Source organism: Myotis lucifugus, unplaced genomic scaffold (genome assembly GCF_000147115.1).
Source record: "Myotis lucifugus unplaced genomic scaffold, Myoluc2.0 scaffold_115, whole genome shotgun sequence".
Taxonomy (NCBI): domain Eukaryota; kingdom Metazoa; phylum Chordata; class Mammalia; order Chiroptera; family Vespertilionidae; genus Myotis; species Myotis lucifugus.
The window spans coordinates 3,254,386-3,271,659 of NW_005871163.1; the positions used below are offsets into that span (position 1 = coordinate 3,254,386).

A 17,274-nucleotide genomic window follows, 5' to 3' on the forward strand; every position below is an offset into this window, starting at 1 on the left:
AATCTAAACATTTATTACTGTTATGTCTCCATGGGCAAGGGAAATAAAGGAAAAAATAAACGAGTAGGACCAAATCAAACTAAAAAGCTTTTGCACAGCAAAAAGACAACCACCCATTAACAAAATGAAAAGGGAACTCACCGAATGAGAGAACATATTTGTCAATGATACATCTGTTAAGGGGTTAATATCCAAAATTTATGAAGAACTTATAAAACTCAACACCAAGAAGACAAACAACCCAATTAAAATATGGGCAAAGGATCTGCATAGACACTTCTCCAAAGAGGACATACAGGTGGCCAATAGACATATGAAAAAAATGCTTAACATCACCAATCATCAGAAAGATGCAAATTAAAACCACGATGAGGTACCACCTCACACCTGTCAGAATGGCTGTCAACAGATCAACAAACAATAAGTGCTGGCAAGTATGTAGGGAAAAGGGAACCCTCAGTGCACTGTTGATGGGAATGCAGACTGGTGCAGCCACTGTGGAAATCAGTATGGAGTTTCCTCAAAATATTAAAAACGGAACTGCTTTTTGACCCAACAATCCACTTCTGGAATATATCCAAAGAAACTTGGAACTCTAATTTGAAAGGACATATGCTCCTCTATGTTCACTGCAGCATTATTTACAATAGCCAAGATCTGGAAACAGCCCAAGTGCCCATCAGTAGATAAGTGGATAAAAAAAGCTGTGGTACATTTACACCATGGAATACTGCTTGGTTGTAAAAAAAAAAAAAAAAAAGGAAATCTTACTTTTTGCTATAGCATGGATGGACCTGGAGATTATTATGCTAAGTGAAAAAGCCAGTCAGAGAAAGACAAGTATCATCTGATCTCACTTATATGTGGAATCTATAGAATAATAATAAATAGACAAACAAAATAGAAACAGAGGCATGAATACATGGAATAGACTGACAGTTGTCAGAGGAAAGGGAGTTGGAGTGGGTGGATGAAAGAAAGTGGAGGGATTTAAAAAACATTATGCAACACACAGACACACACACAACAGTGTGGTGATAGCCAGAGGGGAAATGGGTTGGAGGTAGGTGGAGGTGTGCAAAGGGGCGATAAATGGAGATAGAAAGAGACTTTGCTTTGGGTCATGGGCATACGATGCAGTGTGCAGATGATGTTTTGCTGAGTTGTAGATTTGAGACCTATATGGTTTTGTGAACCCATGTCACATCAATAAATTCAATAAAAAATAAAGTAAAGATTCAAACATTTAATAAACTGCCACATTGGAGAGCTTATACTTTAAAATACTGTGAAAGTGAATAAATGAGAAAACTCACTGGGTTACAACAGCAACGATTTATTCTCATGCTCACTGGTCTGAAGTTGACTAATGAAGGCTGGGTTCCGCTGGGCAGCTCTGCTGCAGGCTGCTGGGTTTGGCTCCCCACTGCGTGCTGGGCTCAGGTCTGCTCTATACACCATCATTCTGGGGTCCAGGTTACATGGGCACTGACTATGTGAGGCATGTTCTCATGGCACATGACCAGAGCCCCAGAGGGCAGGCCAACCATACCAGTGCTTTTTAAGCCTCCGACTTACATCACATCCACTAATCGGCCAATGCAAGTCACATGAGTGAGCTCAAAGTCAGGGGCAGGGAAGTACATTCCGGCCACCATGAGGCCAGGCAAGGATGTGGCTGTATAATTCTATTACAGAGAAATGACAAATTGGAACAAAAATGGAATCTCCCACATTCCTCACACTTTCATTTTTCTTCAAGCTCAATATTCCTCCTTCCTTCAATCATACTCCGTAAGACACAGCTTCTAGATCATTCACCGTACTGACAATGTCCTATACCAATTTTAGTTCTTCAGTATTCCTGTTAAATATAATGCTCAGAACTGAACACAATATTCCATATGTGGTCGGACCATATTGATTTCTCCTACAGAAAGGCACGGTGATCTTTCTGTGCCATGTTGCACCAGCAGCAGCCTCAGACCTCTCATGTTTACCGTATCTCCTGATTGTATCATTTTCTCTTGTGCTTGATTTAATCTGTTGCTGTTTTGTACAAGAACATGCTGTACAGGCTTGTAGCCAAAGAGCAATAGGCTATACCAGGGGTGGGCAAACTTTTTGACTCGAGGGCCACAATGGGTTCTTAAACTGGACCGGAGGGCCGGAACAAAAGCATGGATGGAGTGTTTTTGTGAACTAATATAAATTCAAAGTAAACATCATTACATAAAAGGGTACGGTCTTTTTTTTTTTTTTTTTAGTTTTATTCATTTCAAACGGGCTGGATCCGGCCCGCGGGCCGTAGTTTGCCCACGGCTGGGCTATACCATATAGCGTAGGTGTGTAGCACACTACACCATCTAGGTTTGTGTAAGTACAATCTGTGACATTCACACAAGGACAAAACTGCCTAGCGACACATTTCTCAGAACCTAGTATCCGTTCTGAGTTCATGACTGTATTCATCAATTAATTCTCTACTAAAATATCATTTCCTCCATAAGCTGTGCCTCGTATGGTGAAGGCCTGGGGAGGGGAGCAAATATGGGCTAGAAGGGATCAATGGGGAAAAAAGGGGACATCTGTAATACTTTCAACAATAAAGACAGCCCTAGCTGGTTTGGCTCAGTGGATAGAGCACTGGCCTGTGGACTAAAGGGTCCCAGGTTCGATTCCAGCCAAGGGCACATGCCCAGGTTGCAGGCTTGATCCTCAGTGTGGGGTGTGCAGGAGGCAGCCAATCAATGATTCTTTCTCATCATTGATGTTTCTATCTCTCCATCCCTCTCCTTTTCTCTCTGAAATCAATACAAATATTTTAAAAAATAAAGATAAAGTTATAAAATAAATATTTGTGGATCTACCTAAAAACAAAATATTCCACAAGGTGCTGAGGATACTGCAGTGAACAAGACAGACAGTCCTTAGCATCTTAGAGAGAAAGACCTAAACAAATAACTACACAGTTGACCAATTAATACAACTGCAGTAAGTACTACGAAGGAAAAGTACAATAGCATCTGAGCATGGGTCAGGGCTTGTGTTCTGTGTGCTTACAGATCTTCCTCATCATAGTGCCTATCGCACTTTACTATAATTAGCTGTTGTCTTTATTCCCTGCTACCTTTACTGGGCTGTATTTTCATAGCCTGGTATAACTCCTATTGAATAAAAGTGCTTAATAATTATTTTTGAAATGATCAAATGGGCTTGTTCAGAATACGAAATTAATGAGCCAGGATAATACTTGAGCTTGGAACTCAAATTCCCATCCTTTTGCCTCTATATGGCATTACCAAGTTAATGCTAGCCTACTACACAATTACAAATAAAAAGGAACTTATACATATATATGTTATTTATAAACTATACCTACCTGTAACTTGAAAACCTATGTACATATAGCTATCATATAATCTATATCTTACACTAACATAGGTATACTAATTAATGGCCCCCATATTCCTTATTTGTAATGGAATACATTAAACAACATATAAACTTATAGATCTAACTGAAAAATTCAAAATGAGCTCATGCTAAATAAATGGTAACAATGACAATCATAAATAACAAACGCAAATATATACAAATTAGGAGTTATTTTAAAATACGATAAAAGGCAATTTCTTGAATGTTTATGCTACAAAGAACAATGTTATACTAATAAGAAACTCTTGTACATGATAAAGTAACAGCTGTTCTTTCACTCTACAGGTCCATATTCACAGCAGGTCAGCCTGCCATCCTAACTTAGACATTAAAATATTTTATTATCTTTTTAAATATATATCTTTATTGATTTCAGACAGGGAGAGAGAGATAGAAACATCAATGATGAGAGAGAATCATTGATCGGCTGCCTCCTGCACGCCCCACACTGGGGATCGAACCTGCAACTCATGTATGTGTCCTGACCAAGAATCGAACCGTGACCTCCAAGTTCATATGTCGACACTCAACCACTGGGCCATGCCAGCCGGAAAAATATTTTCTTTTCTTTAAAATTTTCTGTGAATTTATAGAAATTACAAATACAATCCTCAAATTGCTAGCATATGTTTCTTTTACCTTCTCCCAAAAGAATTACTGAAAGCTAGTCCTCGGAAAACGGCCTAGCTCACTAAAGTGAATTAGCACCCTCTAGTGAAAAAAGGTGGCAGAAAAGTAAGTTCCCTTACAGTGGTTCTCAACCTTCTGGCAATTTAAATACAGTTCCTCATGTTGTGACCCAACCATAAAATTATTTTCGTTGCTACTTCATAACTGTAATGTTGCTACTGTTATGAATCGTAATGTAAATATCTAATATGCAGGATGGTCTTAGGCGACCCCTGTGAAAGGGTCGTCCGACCGCCAAAGGGGTTGCAACCCACAGGTTGAGAACCGCTGCCTTAGGAGAACACTATTTCATATCCAAAGGTTGCTGATGTAGCAGTATAATAGGACAATTTTAAAAATATATATATTTTATTGATTTTTTACAGAGAGGAAGGGAGAGGGATAGAGAGTTAGAAACATCAATGAGAGAGAAACATCGATCAGCTGCCTCCTGCACACCTCCTACTGGGGCTGTGCCCACAACCAAGGTACATGCCCTTGGCCGGAATCAAACCTGGGACCTTTCAGTCCACAGACCAACGCTCTATCCACTGAGCCAAACCAGTTAGGGCTAACAGGACAATTTAAGAAAATATAGAAAACTGTTGCAGCAGTAACACAATCTCCTGATTATGTTTTGTTTTTTTATATTAGAATCTAACATACTTTAGCTATTAATATTACATTTACTCTAAGAAACTGACACACAGTACTATAATCATTAAAAAATATTCTAATTATGGAATGTTTTTAAAAAGATAATTTGCTATGTTGGAAGCACCACTAAATAAGTATGGCCCATTAACCCACTTTCCCATCCTCATCACGTAGCCAGGTGCAAAGGGCCTTGACTTTATCCTGCAGACCTTGGGAAACCATGCATGACACATTTTTATATAGTTTGGTGGCTGCATACAGGATGGATTCACATGGAAAGTGGAGGTTGGTGATAGTAATCAAGGCAGGAGATGCCCAGGCCTGAATCAAAATGGTGAACAAGTGTCCACTGGGTTTCGGGTCACTACAACATGCAGAATGTCTCTAAACTTCTGCAGCAATATTTTTTTAAATTTGGTCATACCTCTGTATATCTTTTCTATTATTAAGCTGTACTGAAAAGCTTAATCATTTTTTAGTCTTGTTCTTCCTATAAAGGGTAACTTCCTTGAGGATAGAAATTACCTCAGTGTAGACAATAAATAATGATTTAATTTGAAAAATGTATGAAATGTTATTTCAATGATATAACTTGTGCAGATAAAAAAAAACATATGGTGAGTTTTTTAAAAAGTACTTTTAAAAGATTCTTTTAAGGAGAAATCTTATGTTAATTATGTACATCACCAACTCTCAAATGTGATCACTACATCATGATGACAATTTTTATCTTGTGGATAAAAAAGCTCTTTGAAATGAGTTGGTCCTTTTATACTGCATCTTTGAGTTTAAAAAGTCAACTCATCTATTATCATTTTTCCTCTCAATTTCTTTTTAAAAAATATAGTATGATTTATTTTTAAATGTTCAAAGGCAAGAAAACGAAACATTAATTTTCTTTCAGACACATACATGAAGGTAAAACTTTCTAAACAAAACATGTATACGTGTTAGAAACCTGACTTTCAAACCTGATTAAACTAGGAAATTAATAACAGAATCAGGTTACCTGCGAGGAAGGAGTGATGAGGAACAAGGGACTCTAAGTCCCTGCTAACGTTCTAGTTCTAGCCCGCCCCAGACTTTCACCACCCTATGCCTGTGCCCATGGGTTACGCATGTATGCATACAAGTTCTTGGTGTGATCTCTTCCTCTCAAAGTTTTTATTTTCCTATCCTTTACTTTGTGGTGCCTATTAGAAAATATAACATAAATTTCTATTCACTTGAATTCCTAAGCCAGGGAACTCCAACAGGATGATCAATTAGATCAGAAGCTTAAACGTTCACAGCTACCAGGCACATACCTGAATTTAGGAAGAAGTAGGGAGAGTCTCCATGAATGCCCACTGTGCCTGGCCCCAGGGAGTCAGACAGGGTGTTCACAAAGGAAAATACTCCACTCATGATTCCAAAGCCCAGGCCAGAAACTAAAGAGGCAGAAAAAAAACACTGTTAAACCCTTTCATGCTATGATTTGTCTTCAAATTTCCAAGGACTGGGAAATACTATTTTGTGGAAGGGGAAAAGGTGCACATGCTATGGGGGAAACAGTGGAAAGCCGGCTCAGAAGAGGCAGGTGCTTGGCTAAACGATGAATTGAGTGAGAAGAGGAAAGGGAATGACTAGTGGGATGTAGCAGAGAAATGAAAAAGATCTAGACAGAAGCAATAGGTGAAATAGGGAAGGATACGAGGCTGAAGCTCTGGCTTTAGTTATAACAGAGTCTAAGTGTGATGGCTTAGAACTAGGAACTGTACTTGAAGTGTGACTGCAGTGTAAGAAGTGATCCCTGGGCCAAACTGGCTGATGCAACTTACAGACCTAGATCCCATTTTAAAAACGTAATTCTAGCCCTAGCTAGTGTGGCTCAGGGGTTAGAACATCAACCGGAGCACCAATTCCTAGTCAAGGGCATGTACCTGGGTTGCCATTTGCTCCCTGCCCCAATCAGGGTGTGAGCAGGAGGCACAGTCGATGTGTCTCTCTCACATTGATGTTTCTCTCTCTCTCTCTCTCCCTCTCTCTCTCTCTCTATCTCTCTCTCTCTCTCTCTCTCCCTCCCTCCCCTTCACTCTCTCTGAAAAGCAATGGAAAAAAATATCCTCATGTGAGGATTAACAACCCCCCACCCCCCAAAAAGAACACACACAACATAATTCTAAAAAATATGCAGAGCCAATGAAATAGCCCTAGCTGGTTTGGCTCAGCGGATAGAGCATCGGCCTGTGGACTCAAGGGTCCCAGGTTCGATTCCGGTCAAGGGCATGTACCTGGGTTGCGGGCACATCCCCAGTAGGGGGTGTGCAAGAGGCAGCTGAATCGATGTTTCTCTCTCATCGATGTTTGTAACTCGCTATCCCTCTCCCTCTCCCTTCCTCTCTGTAAAAAAATCAATAAAATATATTTAAAAAAAATATGCAGAGGTATTAACTATAGCAATATAATGAGTCCTCCTAGTCCAGCCAAAGTCATGGTAACCACCCAGAGAAGGTAACAGTAATCTCACTTAGAAATTGTTAGTTAACTAGAGTCTTAAACACTTAATTTTCAAACCTGGCTAATATTTAATGGACACACAGATAAACGTCACCTGCAATCATTTCCCCCTTTACATAAGGGCCCTGAAAAGCTAGAAAAATAAACAATATACACCAAGAGACCAGACAGCAATAAAATACTATATCCACAAAGATGTAAAAGACAAAAATGACTTTCATGCCAAATTTTCTTTCTTTCTTAATGACACCATGCAATTCTAACTTACCATACGCCAGCAGTCGCATAGAAGGTGCTGGCTCATCTGGATTAATAGTCTTCAAACCTTCATTGGCTTTTCTAAAATAAAACCACACAGATAATTTTTTTAAAAGAAAAAGTAGTATATCAGGAAAATACATGCGATACTTCAAAATCCAGACACTTAATAAGGCTTTTGGTAAGGCTATACTCTAAATCCAAAATCCATTAAAAAACAAAACAGCAAATTTGCAATTAACCTAAAATCAACCAAAATTTCCAACCCACTTTTACTTTTTATCTAATCTTCACATAAAAGAGAAAAAGAAGAAAAATATAAGTAAACAAGACATCAGGAAAAAAGCAATACTTCTGACTACTTCCTGAGATTAGTAAATACTTAGTTCAATATCCTATGGTGATCAGAGGAGTGGCAGCATGAGAGAGGACCTTGGTCTCTCCCCCTGAAACTTTAACAAGTTGATCAACTATAACTCAACAAAGGCCTCCCTGCTCAATATAGAGGCACGCCTGCAAGATCCACACGTTGAAGCACATAAAGGTGGGAAAACGGAACAAATGGGAAGGCGAGAAGGGAGGAGAGCTCAGATGGCCATGGGTGCACCGTGCAGTGGGGGGCTCCAGGCCCCAGCCCGCTTGGCCAGGAGAGGGGAGGAAACCAGCAGTAGCCGGCAATTCCTTCCTTCCTTCCTTCGGCTGGGAGGAACAGGGAGTGAGCACTGCTTCAGGAGTGAGTGGTGTAAACTGGTACAGCCACTACGGGAAAACAGTCTGGTGATTCCTCAAAAAATTAAGAGTAGAGTTACCATATGACCTAGCAATCCCTCTCCTGGGTATATACCCGAAAAACTCGAAAACATGTATTCACAAAGATATATGCACCCCTAAGTTCATTGCAGCATTCTTCACGGTGGCCAAGACATAGAGACAACCAAAGTGTCCTTCAACAGATGATTGGATAAAGAAGATGTGGTCCATATGCACAATGGAATACTATTCAGCCATAAGAAAAGATGAAATACTGCCATTTGTGACAGCATAGATAGACCTTGAGACTATTATGCTAAATGAGTCATTCAGAAAAAGCTAAGGACCATATGATTTCCCTCATATGTGGGATATAAAACTGAAACTCATGGACACAAAGAGCAATGTGGTGGTTGCCAGAGGGAAGGGGGTCAGAGGGGATGGAGGGTTAAGGGGGACTAATATATGGTGACAGAAAATGATTTGACTTTGGGTGGTGGACACACAGGGCAATATACAGATCTTGAATCAGAAATGTACACTTGAAATCTATATGATCCTATTAAGCAATGTCAACCCCCCAAAAATTAAAAAAATATATATCCTATGGCATTTACCACTCTGAATTTTTTTTAAATTTTTTTGATTTTTTTTTTTTTTTAGAGAGCGAGAGAGAGAGAGAGAAATGTCAATGAGAGAGAATCATCAATCAGCTGCCTCCTGCACATTCCCTACTGGTAAGCAAGCCAGAAATCCAGGCATGTGCCCTGATGGGGAATTGGAACCGGTGACCTCTCATGCACAGGAGGATGCTCAACCAACTCCGTGACACCATCCAGGGCTGTCACTGAAATTTTTCCTTTTCCCAGAGAGATACATCTTCAACCCCACTGTGTTGGTACTTCCTTATATCTTCCACCTGGCTATACTTATTCTGCCACCCTCCCTTCTAGTTTCCACTCTATAGAACCTCACTTGTATTCAAACTTCTATTCAAACAGTCTATTTCAGGCAGGAATTTCTCAAAGAAACCGTCTTTACCAATGATTGGTAATCACTAGCTCTCCTTTCCCTTAAATCCTATAATAATGATGGTCTAAACTCCTATATGGGTATTTAATCATATGGTTGTCTGATTCTAAAATATTTACATATTTGATTCATATCCCCCCCATACAGGCTTCAGGGGAAAAATAATCAGGGGGGAATATAATGCTACCATCAAAAAAGAAACTAAATGAATACCTGAATGAAAGATTAGGAAATTGCTTACCAAGAAATGATCCTTAGAGGGATCACATCTGTGCTTCTGCTGTGGACAATTCACAAACTTTCCCTGCTCCCCACACAAATGTGTTAGGAATGCAAGGTGTGGCTGGTCGGTTCCACTGTGGTCACTATTACTAACCCTTGTTGGCTACAATCTCTGCGACAATGATCCTGACTCAAAGGATACTTAAATTATATTTACTATAAATATCATTAAATTAAAGGCAATGCAGAGGTCAACCAAAATAGTAATAAGCAGAACGAAAAAGAGTCTTTTGTTTTTCTAGACTCAAAAGAAACAATTTGCCATTTCATTCTCCATTTGGTAGGATCATGAGCCAATGACTGCCAACCTCTTTCTCCGGAGCATTAACCAACTAAAATGTCCAATTTTCCTGAACAACAAACTTATGTGTCACGGGAAAGTTGTTAAAGGCTAATTAAAGCTTAGAAACATAGCAGCAATACTCTCCATCAACAAATGAACAGTATAATGGTATAAAAGAATCGATAAATTTTGGAGGATTTTTGTTTTATATAAATTGCTCAGTAATGAATAAAAGATTTTTGCTATCTGGAATAGCAAAGTACTACGCCGAATATATTAAATATATAAACTCAGAAGTTAATAAACTTCCTCATTCTATATTACAAGTTTGTGGGAGGAAAGGTCTATGGCACTGATAGTTCTCCATGTTAAGATTAGGAAGTGAGAAAGTACAAAACACCACCCGTTTCCGTGTTCCTGACAAAACACACGACTGATGGTGTAAGGGACAATGTTCTTATTACGACCATTGTACTGAAGTGGAAAATTCTTTGTTTTCATTTATGATAGTTTCCAAGAACAAAAAAGAAAAAGCCCGATTTTAAAAATATAAACTTTGAAAAACTACTGATAAATCATTCCATCTTTCTCCTTTGTTCTGATCCTTTTTTTTGTACGTGTGTGTAAGAGAGGGACAGTACAAAGGAATATGCATATAAATTAAATACATCATTGTAGAAATTTAAAAAAATATGCCTCTTAAGAAATTATAGCAATGATTGTCTTAACTTATTTTATAAATGAAAAATTTTTCTCAAATTACTAAATATTTATGGTATTAGCATTATAAGACAAAATTGAATTAAACTACAAAAACTTCAATCAAGCCAAAAAAAATTCGAATGTAGGTTTTAGGCAATGTTCAGAACCATAACTTGGATTTTTTTAAAAAATATTAAGATAGAAAGGGCTGCCACTTGTGGCCAATTTTCACAATGCAATTCTTTGCTAGGCTGAAAGTTAGAATTCATTCATTCAAGATGAAGTACTGTTCTGAAGACCTGACCATAAAATAAACTTAGGTAGACTGCAATGATAAATATTTTGATTCAAGTCCATAAATGTAAAAAAAAATACTGGTGCAAACTCTCCACATTTTCATTTTGGCATCAACTTCAGATAACAAAAATTTGATGACGTACTTTAAATTTAAATGTTCAAAACGCACTTTGGCAATAGAACACTTAAAATATTGATTAAGCCAAAGTTCCTATATTTGAAGATAGTGTAGCATAAGAGAAGAATTTAAATGCATCTATATAAATGTTAGCCATGAATAAAGGTATTCTAATAATCCTCAAACTTGTTTTAACGCATAACTACATAACATCCAACATTTCTAAAATCTTCTAGGAAGATACTGTACAAAATTCCAAAGGCTTGCTAAAGATGCATTCCAAAGGCTCCTGCTAATACAGGTTTGTTCTAATATCTTATTTGCAAATTTCCAAAGGTTCTTTTGGAGCAGTAAACATGCTTTTCTGGAATGCCAAAGAAGCTTCTCTGAACTTGCTGGCATGAGAGCCTGCAGATTGACAGCCATAATTCCTTCTGCATGTGGCCCTATTCCCTCACTACCCTCATTAAAATGTCAACCAATGTTCAGTGGGTAGCCCTTCGGAACCAAAGGTTAGTACCAATAAAGAGTTGCATGTCAGCCTGGCTGGTGTGGCTCACTGGTTGAAACATTTACCTATGAACCAGGAGGTCACAGTTTGATTCCTGGTCAGGGCACATGCCGGGTTATGGGCTCGATCCCCAGTGTGGGGAGTGCAGGAGGCAGCCAATCAATGATTCTCTCTCATCATTGATGTTTCTATCTCTCTCTCCCTCTCCCTTCCTCTCTCTGAAATCAATAAAAACATTTTTTTTAAAAAAGTTGCATTTCAGGTGGGAACTCTGAAGAAATAAGAAGATACCCTGAGTCCTAAAGGCTTACTAAATCCCTGTCTTAAACTGTGAAAATCTATTCAAAGTTTTGCTTCAACATTAGGATCATCGTATGTGAAAATGCAAAACCAACATGAGCCAAAGATGTTGCTGACAGGAAACCCAGAGCAGCCTTTGACGCTGAGGTCTGAAGAGAACGGTGCCCAGGCAAAGAGGAAAGGGCCACCGGCCTCTGTACTACTGTAATCACAGGGTGCTCTGCTGGGTCCGGAGCACAGGCAGGCTCCAGGCACTGACCAAAAGGGACATGTCCACTGACATAAAAGAACAGGGGCCAGAAAAGGTTTGGAAGCCACAGACATGCCTTCTGAGGACTAGGTGAAGAAATGAGGAACATTTAGCTGTGAAAGAAACAACCACCAGGGGACAGAGATTTCATTTGACTGTATGTTTCTTGAGTGGGGCAGAGGTCAGAAAGAGGGAGATTTTGATTACCTTAATAATATTCTATTGTTGCCCTAACCGGTTTGGCTCAGTGGACAGAGCGTCAGTCTGTGGACTCAAGGGTCCCAGGTTCAATTCCAGTCAAGGGCATGTACCTTGGTTGCGGGCACATCCCCAGTGGAGAGTGTGCAGGAGGCAGCTGATTGATGTTTCTCTCTCATCGATGTTTCTAGCTCTCTATCCCTTTTCCCTTCCTCTCTGTAAAAAATCAATAAAATATATTTTAAAAAAATAATAATATTCTATTGTTAAAATGCTCCATACAACCACAGATTAATGTTGATCTGTTAAGGATAATGTATTCCTGTGGAAACATAAATTTTATCCTTGACAGCTGTTGGTTGCTTTTAATATTTCCATGAACTAATGGAAATTTCATATTTAAATCTTTTCTAAGATATGACTTTTGCTTGTTAAGCAATGGCTTCATGGTTTTCAATTTGTAATTTAAATTGCTTCATTATTAAATTTCAATATCTGTTGTTTAAAGCAACCAGTAAACAATATTGAAAGCTTAGCATATTGGCAAGAACAGATTACCAGAAGTTATTATAAGAGATATTGTAGAGGCTTTTGAAAAAAAAGACCAAGATGGCGGCATAGGTAAACACCGGAGATTGCTGCCGCAAACAACCACTTCAAAAATACAACTAAAAGACGAAACGGACATCACCCAGAACCACAGGAAGGCTGGCTGAGGAGAGATTCTTCAACTAGAAGGAAAGAGAACAGCATACCGAGGCTCAGAGGAGGTGCAGTGTGGAAAATACAAAGGTACAGAGGTGCGTGTGGAGCCGGCTGGTGGCTGAGGGCGCGGTTGTCGTTTTCAATCAGGAGGGAGTCTCAGACTCTGAGCTCCAGATCCGGGCGAGTCTCTAGGGACTCAGACTCAAACGGGAGAAGCGGGATTGTCTGGCATCAGTCGGAACGTGAGGGCAGCTTTCACTCCGAGGTTTGCAGCGGTTGCTGGGGTTCTGAGAAGCAGAGCCTCTGGGAACGGGACTGAGAGCAGCCATAACTTCCATTGTGTAATGGTTAGCACTCTGGACTCTGAGAGCAGCCATAACTGCTCCCTCCACCCGCCCTGTTGATCCCCTGCGACCCTACCCGCCCAAGCCCTGTGCAGAGCCATTTGCCGGATAGCCTCAGGCAAAGGCTAGATTAGCACCTCTCCAGAGGACAGAAGTTTTCCCACTGCAGACACAGCTGATTCTCACAGCCAGTCGGCCTGGTGGTCAAATCCCTCTAGTATTAACTACAACAATCAAGGCTTAACTAGAACAAGACTGCGCACAAAGACCACAAGGGGGTGCACCAAGAAAGCATAAAAAATGCAGAGACAAAAAAACATGACAGAAATGGAGGATATAGAGCTAAAAAACGCACTTTTGAGGGCTTTCAATAATTTGCTAGAAACTGCCAATAAACTTGATGAGAGCCTCAAGAAATCTAATGAGACCCTCGATGTTGTGATAAAGAACCAACTAGAAATTAAGCATTCACTGACTGAAATAAAGAATATTATACAGACACCCAACAGCAGACCAGAGGAGCGCAAGAATCAAGTCAAAGATTTGAAATGCGAAGAAGCAAAAAACACCCAACCGGAAAAGCAAAATGAAAAAAGAATCCGAAAATACGAAGATAGTGTAAGGAGCCTCTGGGACAGTTTCAAACGCACCAACATCAGAATTATAGGGGTACCAGAAGATGAGAGACAGCAAGATATTGAAAACCTATTTGAAGAAATAATGACAGAAAACTTCCCCCACCTGGTGAAAGAAATGGACTTACAGGTCCAAGAAGCGCAGAGAACCCCAAACAAAAGGAATCCAAAGAGGACCACACCAAGACACATCATAATTAAAATGCCAAGAGCAAAAGACAAAGAGAGAATCTTAAAAGCAGCAAGAGAAAGAGACTCAATTACCTACAAGGGAATACCCATACGACTGTCAGCTGATTTCTCAACAGAAACTTTGCAGGCCAGAAGGGAATGGCAAGAAATATTCAAAGTGATGAATACCAAGAACCTACAACCAAGATTACTTTATCCAGCAAAGCTATCATTCAGAATTGAAGGTCAGATAAAGAGCTTCACAGATAAGGAAATGCTAAAGGAGTTCATCACCACTAAACCAGTATTATATGAAATGCTGAAAGGTATCCTTTAAGAAGAGGAAGAAGAAGAAAAAGGTAAAGATACAAATTATGAACAACGAACATGCATCTATCAACAAGTGAATCTAAGAATCAAGTGAATAAATAATCTGATGTACAGAATGAACTGGTGATTATAATGAATCAGGGACATAGAAAGGGAATGGACTGACTATTCTTGGGGGGGAAAGGGGAGTGGGAGATGCGGGAAGAGACTGGACAAAAATCGTGCACCTATGGATGAGGACAGTGGGTGGGGAGTGAGGGCGGAGGGTGGGGCAGGAACTGGGAGGAGGGGAGTAATGGGGGGGGGGCGAAGAGGAACAAATGTAATCTGAACAATAAAGATTTAATTAAAACAAACAAACAAAAAAAGAGATATTGTAGAGGTTCTGTCTTGGTTACATCCATGAAATTCATGGAGTGGCTTAACTATCTCATGTGCCAAAAGGGAAAGAGTACATTTATCATTCTACTAAACCTTACTACATAATCAAAGCCAATCTCATGACTGCCTGAAAGAAAACATGATTCTAAGTTCAAGCTGTGTTTCAAATCAGTGGTTTCATGTGACGGCCTCATGAATCCTAGATGACCTACTTTCTGGCCTAAAGTTCCCTAAAGGGGAACTCATGCCCATAGCTTTTTTTTTTCAAATGTGTTTTTCTATTACAGATACGAAATCATGACTATCACAAAATGAACCCTTATTTTCCCTAATACAATCAAAATAATGGTAGGCATAATCTCTATAAGAATTATTTATTTTAGTTGGTGGCAAAGGGAAGCTGGTATAAATTCTAAGGTGAAACAGTTTTTGTTGTTGTTTCAATGACTATTTCTCTAGCTTACTTTTCTTTATAGCAGTTATCTTCTAATATACAATGAATTACTCATTCATTTGTTGCCTGTCTCTTTCCATTATAATATAACCTCCACGAGGACAGAAACTGTCTTTTAATCATGATGTATTATTCCCAGTGCCTAGAATAATGCCTGACATTGAGTAAATTCTCAAAAAAATATTTTTTGAATGAGTGAATGAAGGAAGGAGTATCCACAAGCTAAAATACTCAATATTTTCAGGTTAGAAATGTTCTAATCCTTTGGCTACAAACTGTGCAGGAAGGCATGGATCTTCAAAAACCACACTGCATTAATGTTTCAAATTACTAAAACATACATCTCAAATTAACTGGGGGAAAAAAGGTAAACAAACGTTCCACTTACTTAAAAGTCTATAATATGCAAACCGGAACCATTTCCTGGATAAGGACTGAGACTAACACTCCAAAGATCCAGCAGATATTTCTCTATTGGTCCCATCTCTGTTGTCAGTAATGGCTCTTCCCCCGACCCAGACAAGGGAGGAAAGCAGTAGAGATATCACCCAGAAGAAAGCTCTGAAATTGGGGGGGGGGGGGGGGGGAGAAGTCACACGTAAGCATAAGTACAGGATTAATTTTTTTAAAAAAATTAAGTGCTCGTAAAGTGATGTTCTGGATCCACTGTTCTTAATCAGTGGGTCAGTGGTGCATTTCCTCTGTTGAGATGAACATGTGATCCAAAAGGAACTTAGGATTTTTCCTAACAATCACTCGTTTTCAGTGGCCCTGCTATTTATTAAGTACATCTGCAGACTAGCTGCCAAGCACCGTCTAGCTGGAAATATTTGTTATTCCTCCTAAGAAATGCTTTGCTCATTGATGTGCAAATATGTCTTTCCCAGAAAAAAAAATGTCAATCTCTATTAATAGAGTGATTGGTATAAAATCCAGAAGTTGAAAGTCTGCGCTCTGATCTAGATCAGTTTCCCAGGCCTGGTTTTTGCAACATTCCTGTGGGCTCTAATGATTATAACAAGCTTTACAAACCCTCTGCCCAGTCTCTATGGCTTTTTAAATGATAGTGTGATGCAGCACTCTCAACACAGCTGTGAGAGGTGAAGAGGCTCAGAAAAAGTGCGCATCCCTGGCCTAGCCTGGCTGTTTCTCCTGGTGCCGAGCGAGTGAGTGAGACTCAAGTGTGTAGGGTACGAGGGAGCCTCAGCAAGAGCTGCCGGACAGAGGAAAACCGGGCTGTGACCATAGTCGCCGCCAGAGTTCGGTGTTGACCAAGCTCCCGCTAAGAGCCGCACTGACAGGTGCTTCTGTGTTGGTGCAGGTTGGGCCCCGCCCCCTGGACATTCCCATTCAGCGGACCTGGGGTAGGGGCCGGGCATCGAGATGTTTGAAAGCACCAGATGCCCGGGCTCTTAACCCCTTTGGGATGACAAAATCTGAAGTTAACTTGGGACACCCGTCTGCAGAAAAATAAAAGATGTGTATTTGAACGTATCCACATTTTTTTCATGCAATTTAAGTGGTTTCACGACTCACTACAGCCCACCCACGGGCCCTAAGCAAAACTCAGGAGCCCAGTCTCAGGGTGTTTGAGACCCACAGTGTGAGCTCCTTCCCCCGAGCCCGCCCTCGGGAGTCGGGAGTTCTCGTGCCTCTGCTGCCGACCCTCGGAGGCGGGTCTCGGCTCTTCCCCTCTCAACCCTTTCCCCCTTCAAAGCCCAAGGTCGAGCCCTGTGGTGCGGAAGCCTGGGGTCGGAACCCCCCGCGGGGGAGGGGAGCCCCGGTTCCGGGTTTCCCAGCGCAACCGCCTCACCCGACGATGAGGAAGATGATGCGCAACGGGTCCGTGGCGATAGTGAAGATGTAGAGGGCGAGCGCGGGCCCGAAGGCGATGAAGGCGCAGCCGAAGAACACAGCCGCCGTCATGGCGACCGCGCCCGCGGAGCCTGGCAAAGACGCGCCGTGCTTAGCGCAGCTGAGCTGAGGGCCAGGCGGGCGGGCGGGCGGGGC

General features: G+C 40.5%; 1 protein-coding gene across 3 annotated transcripts in view; it reads right to left on the reverse strand.

The window, feature by feature from the left end:
• APH1B (aph-1 homolog B, gamma-secretase subunit) overlaps window positions 1-17,227 on the reverse strand; it is a 44,699-nt gene extending 27,472 nt beyond the window's left edge. For 2 of the 3 annotated variants that reach the window (XM_023757845.1, XM_014459820.2), the window contains exons 1-3: window positions 17,078-17,227; window positions 7,532-7,602; window positions 6,072-6,194 (exon numbers count right to left, since the gene is read on the reverse strand). In XM_023757845.1, the coding sequence (XP_023613613.1) occupies window positions 6,072-6,194; window positions 7,532-7,602; window positions 17,078-17,190 (307 nt within the window). In that variant the 5' untranslated portion in view covers window positions 17,191-17,227. The remainder of the gene's footprint in view (window positions 1-6,071; window positions 6,195-7,531; window positions 7,603-17,077) is intronic. The other variant, XM_023757846.1, reaches the window with a different exon arrangement.
• Between the last annotated feature and the right edge of the window lie 47 nt (window positions 17,228-17,274).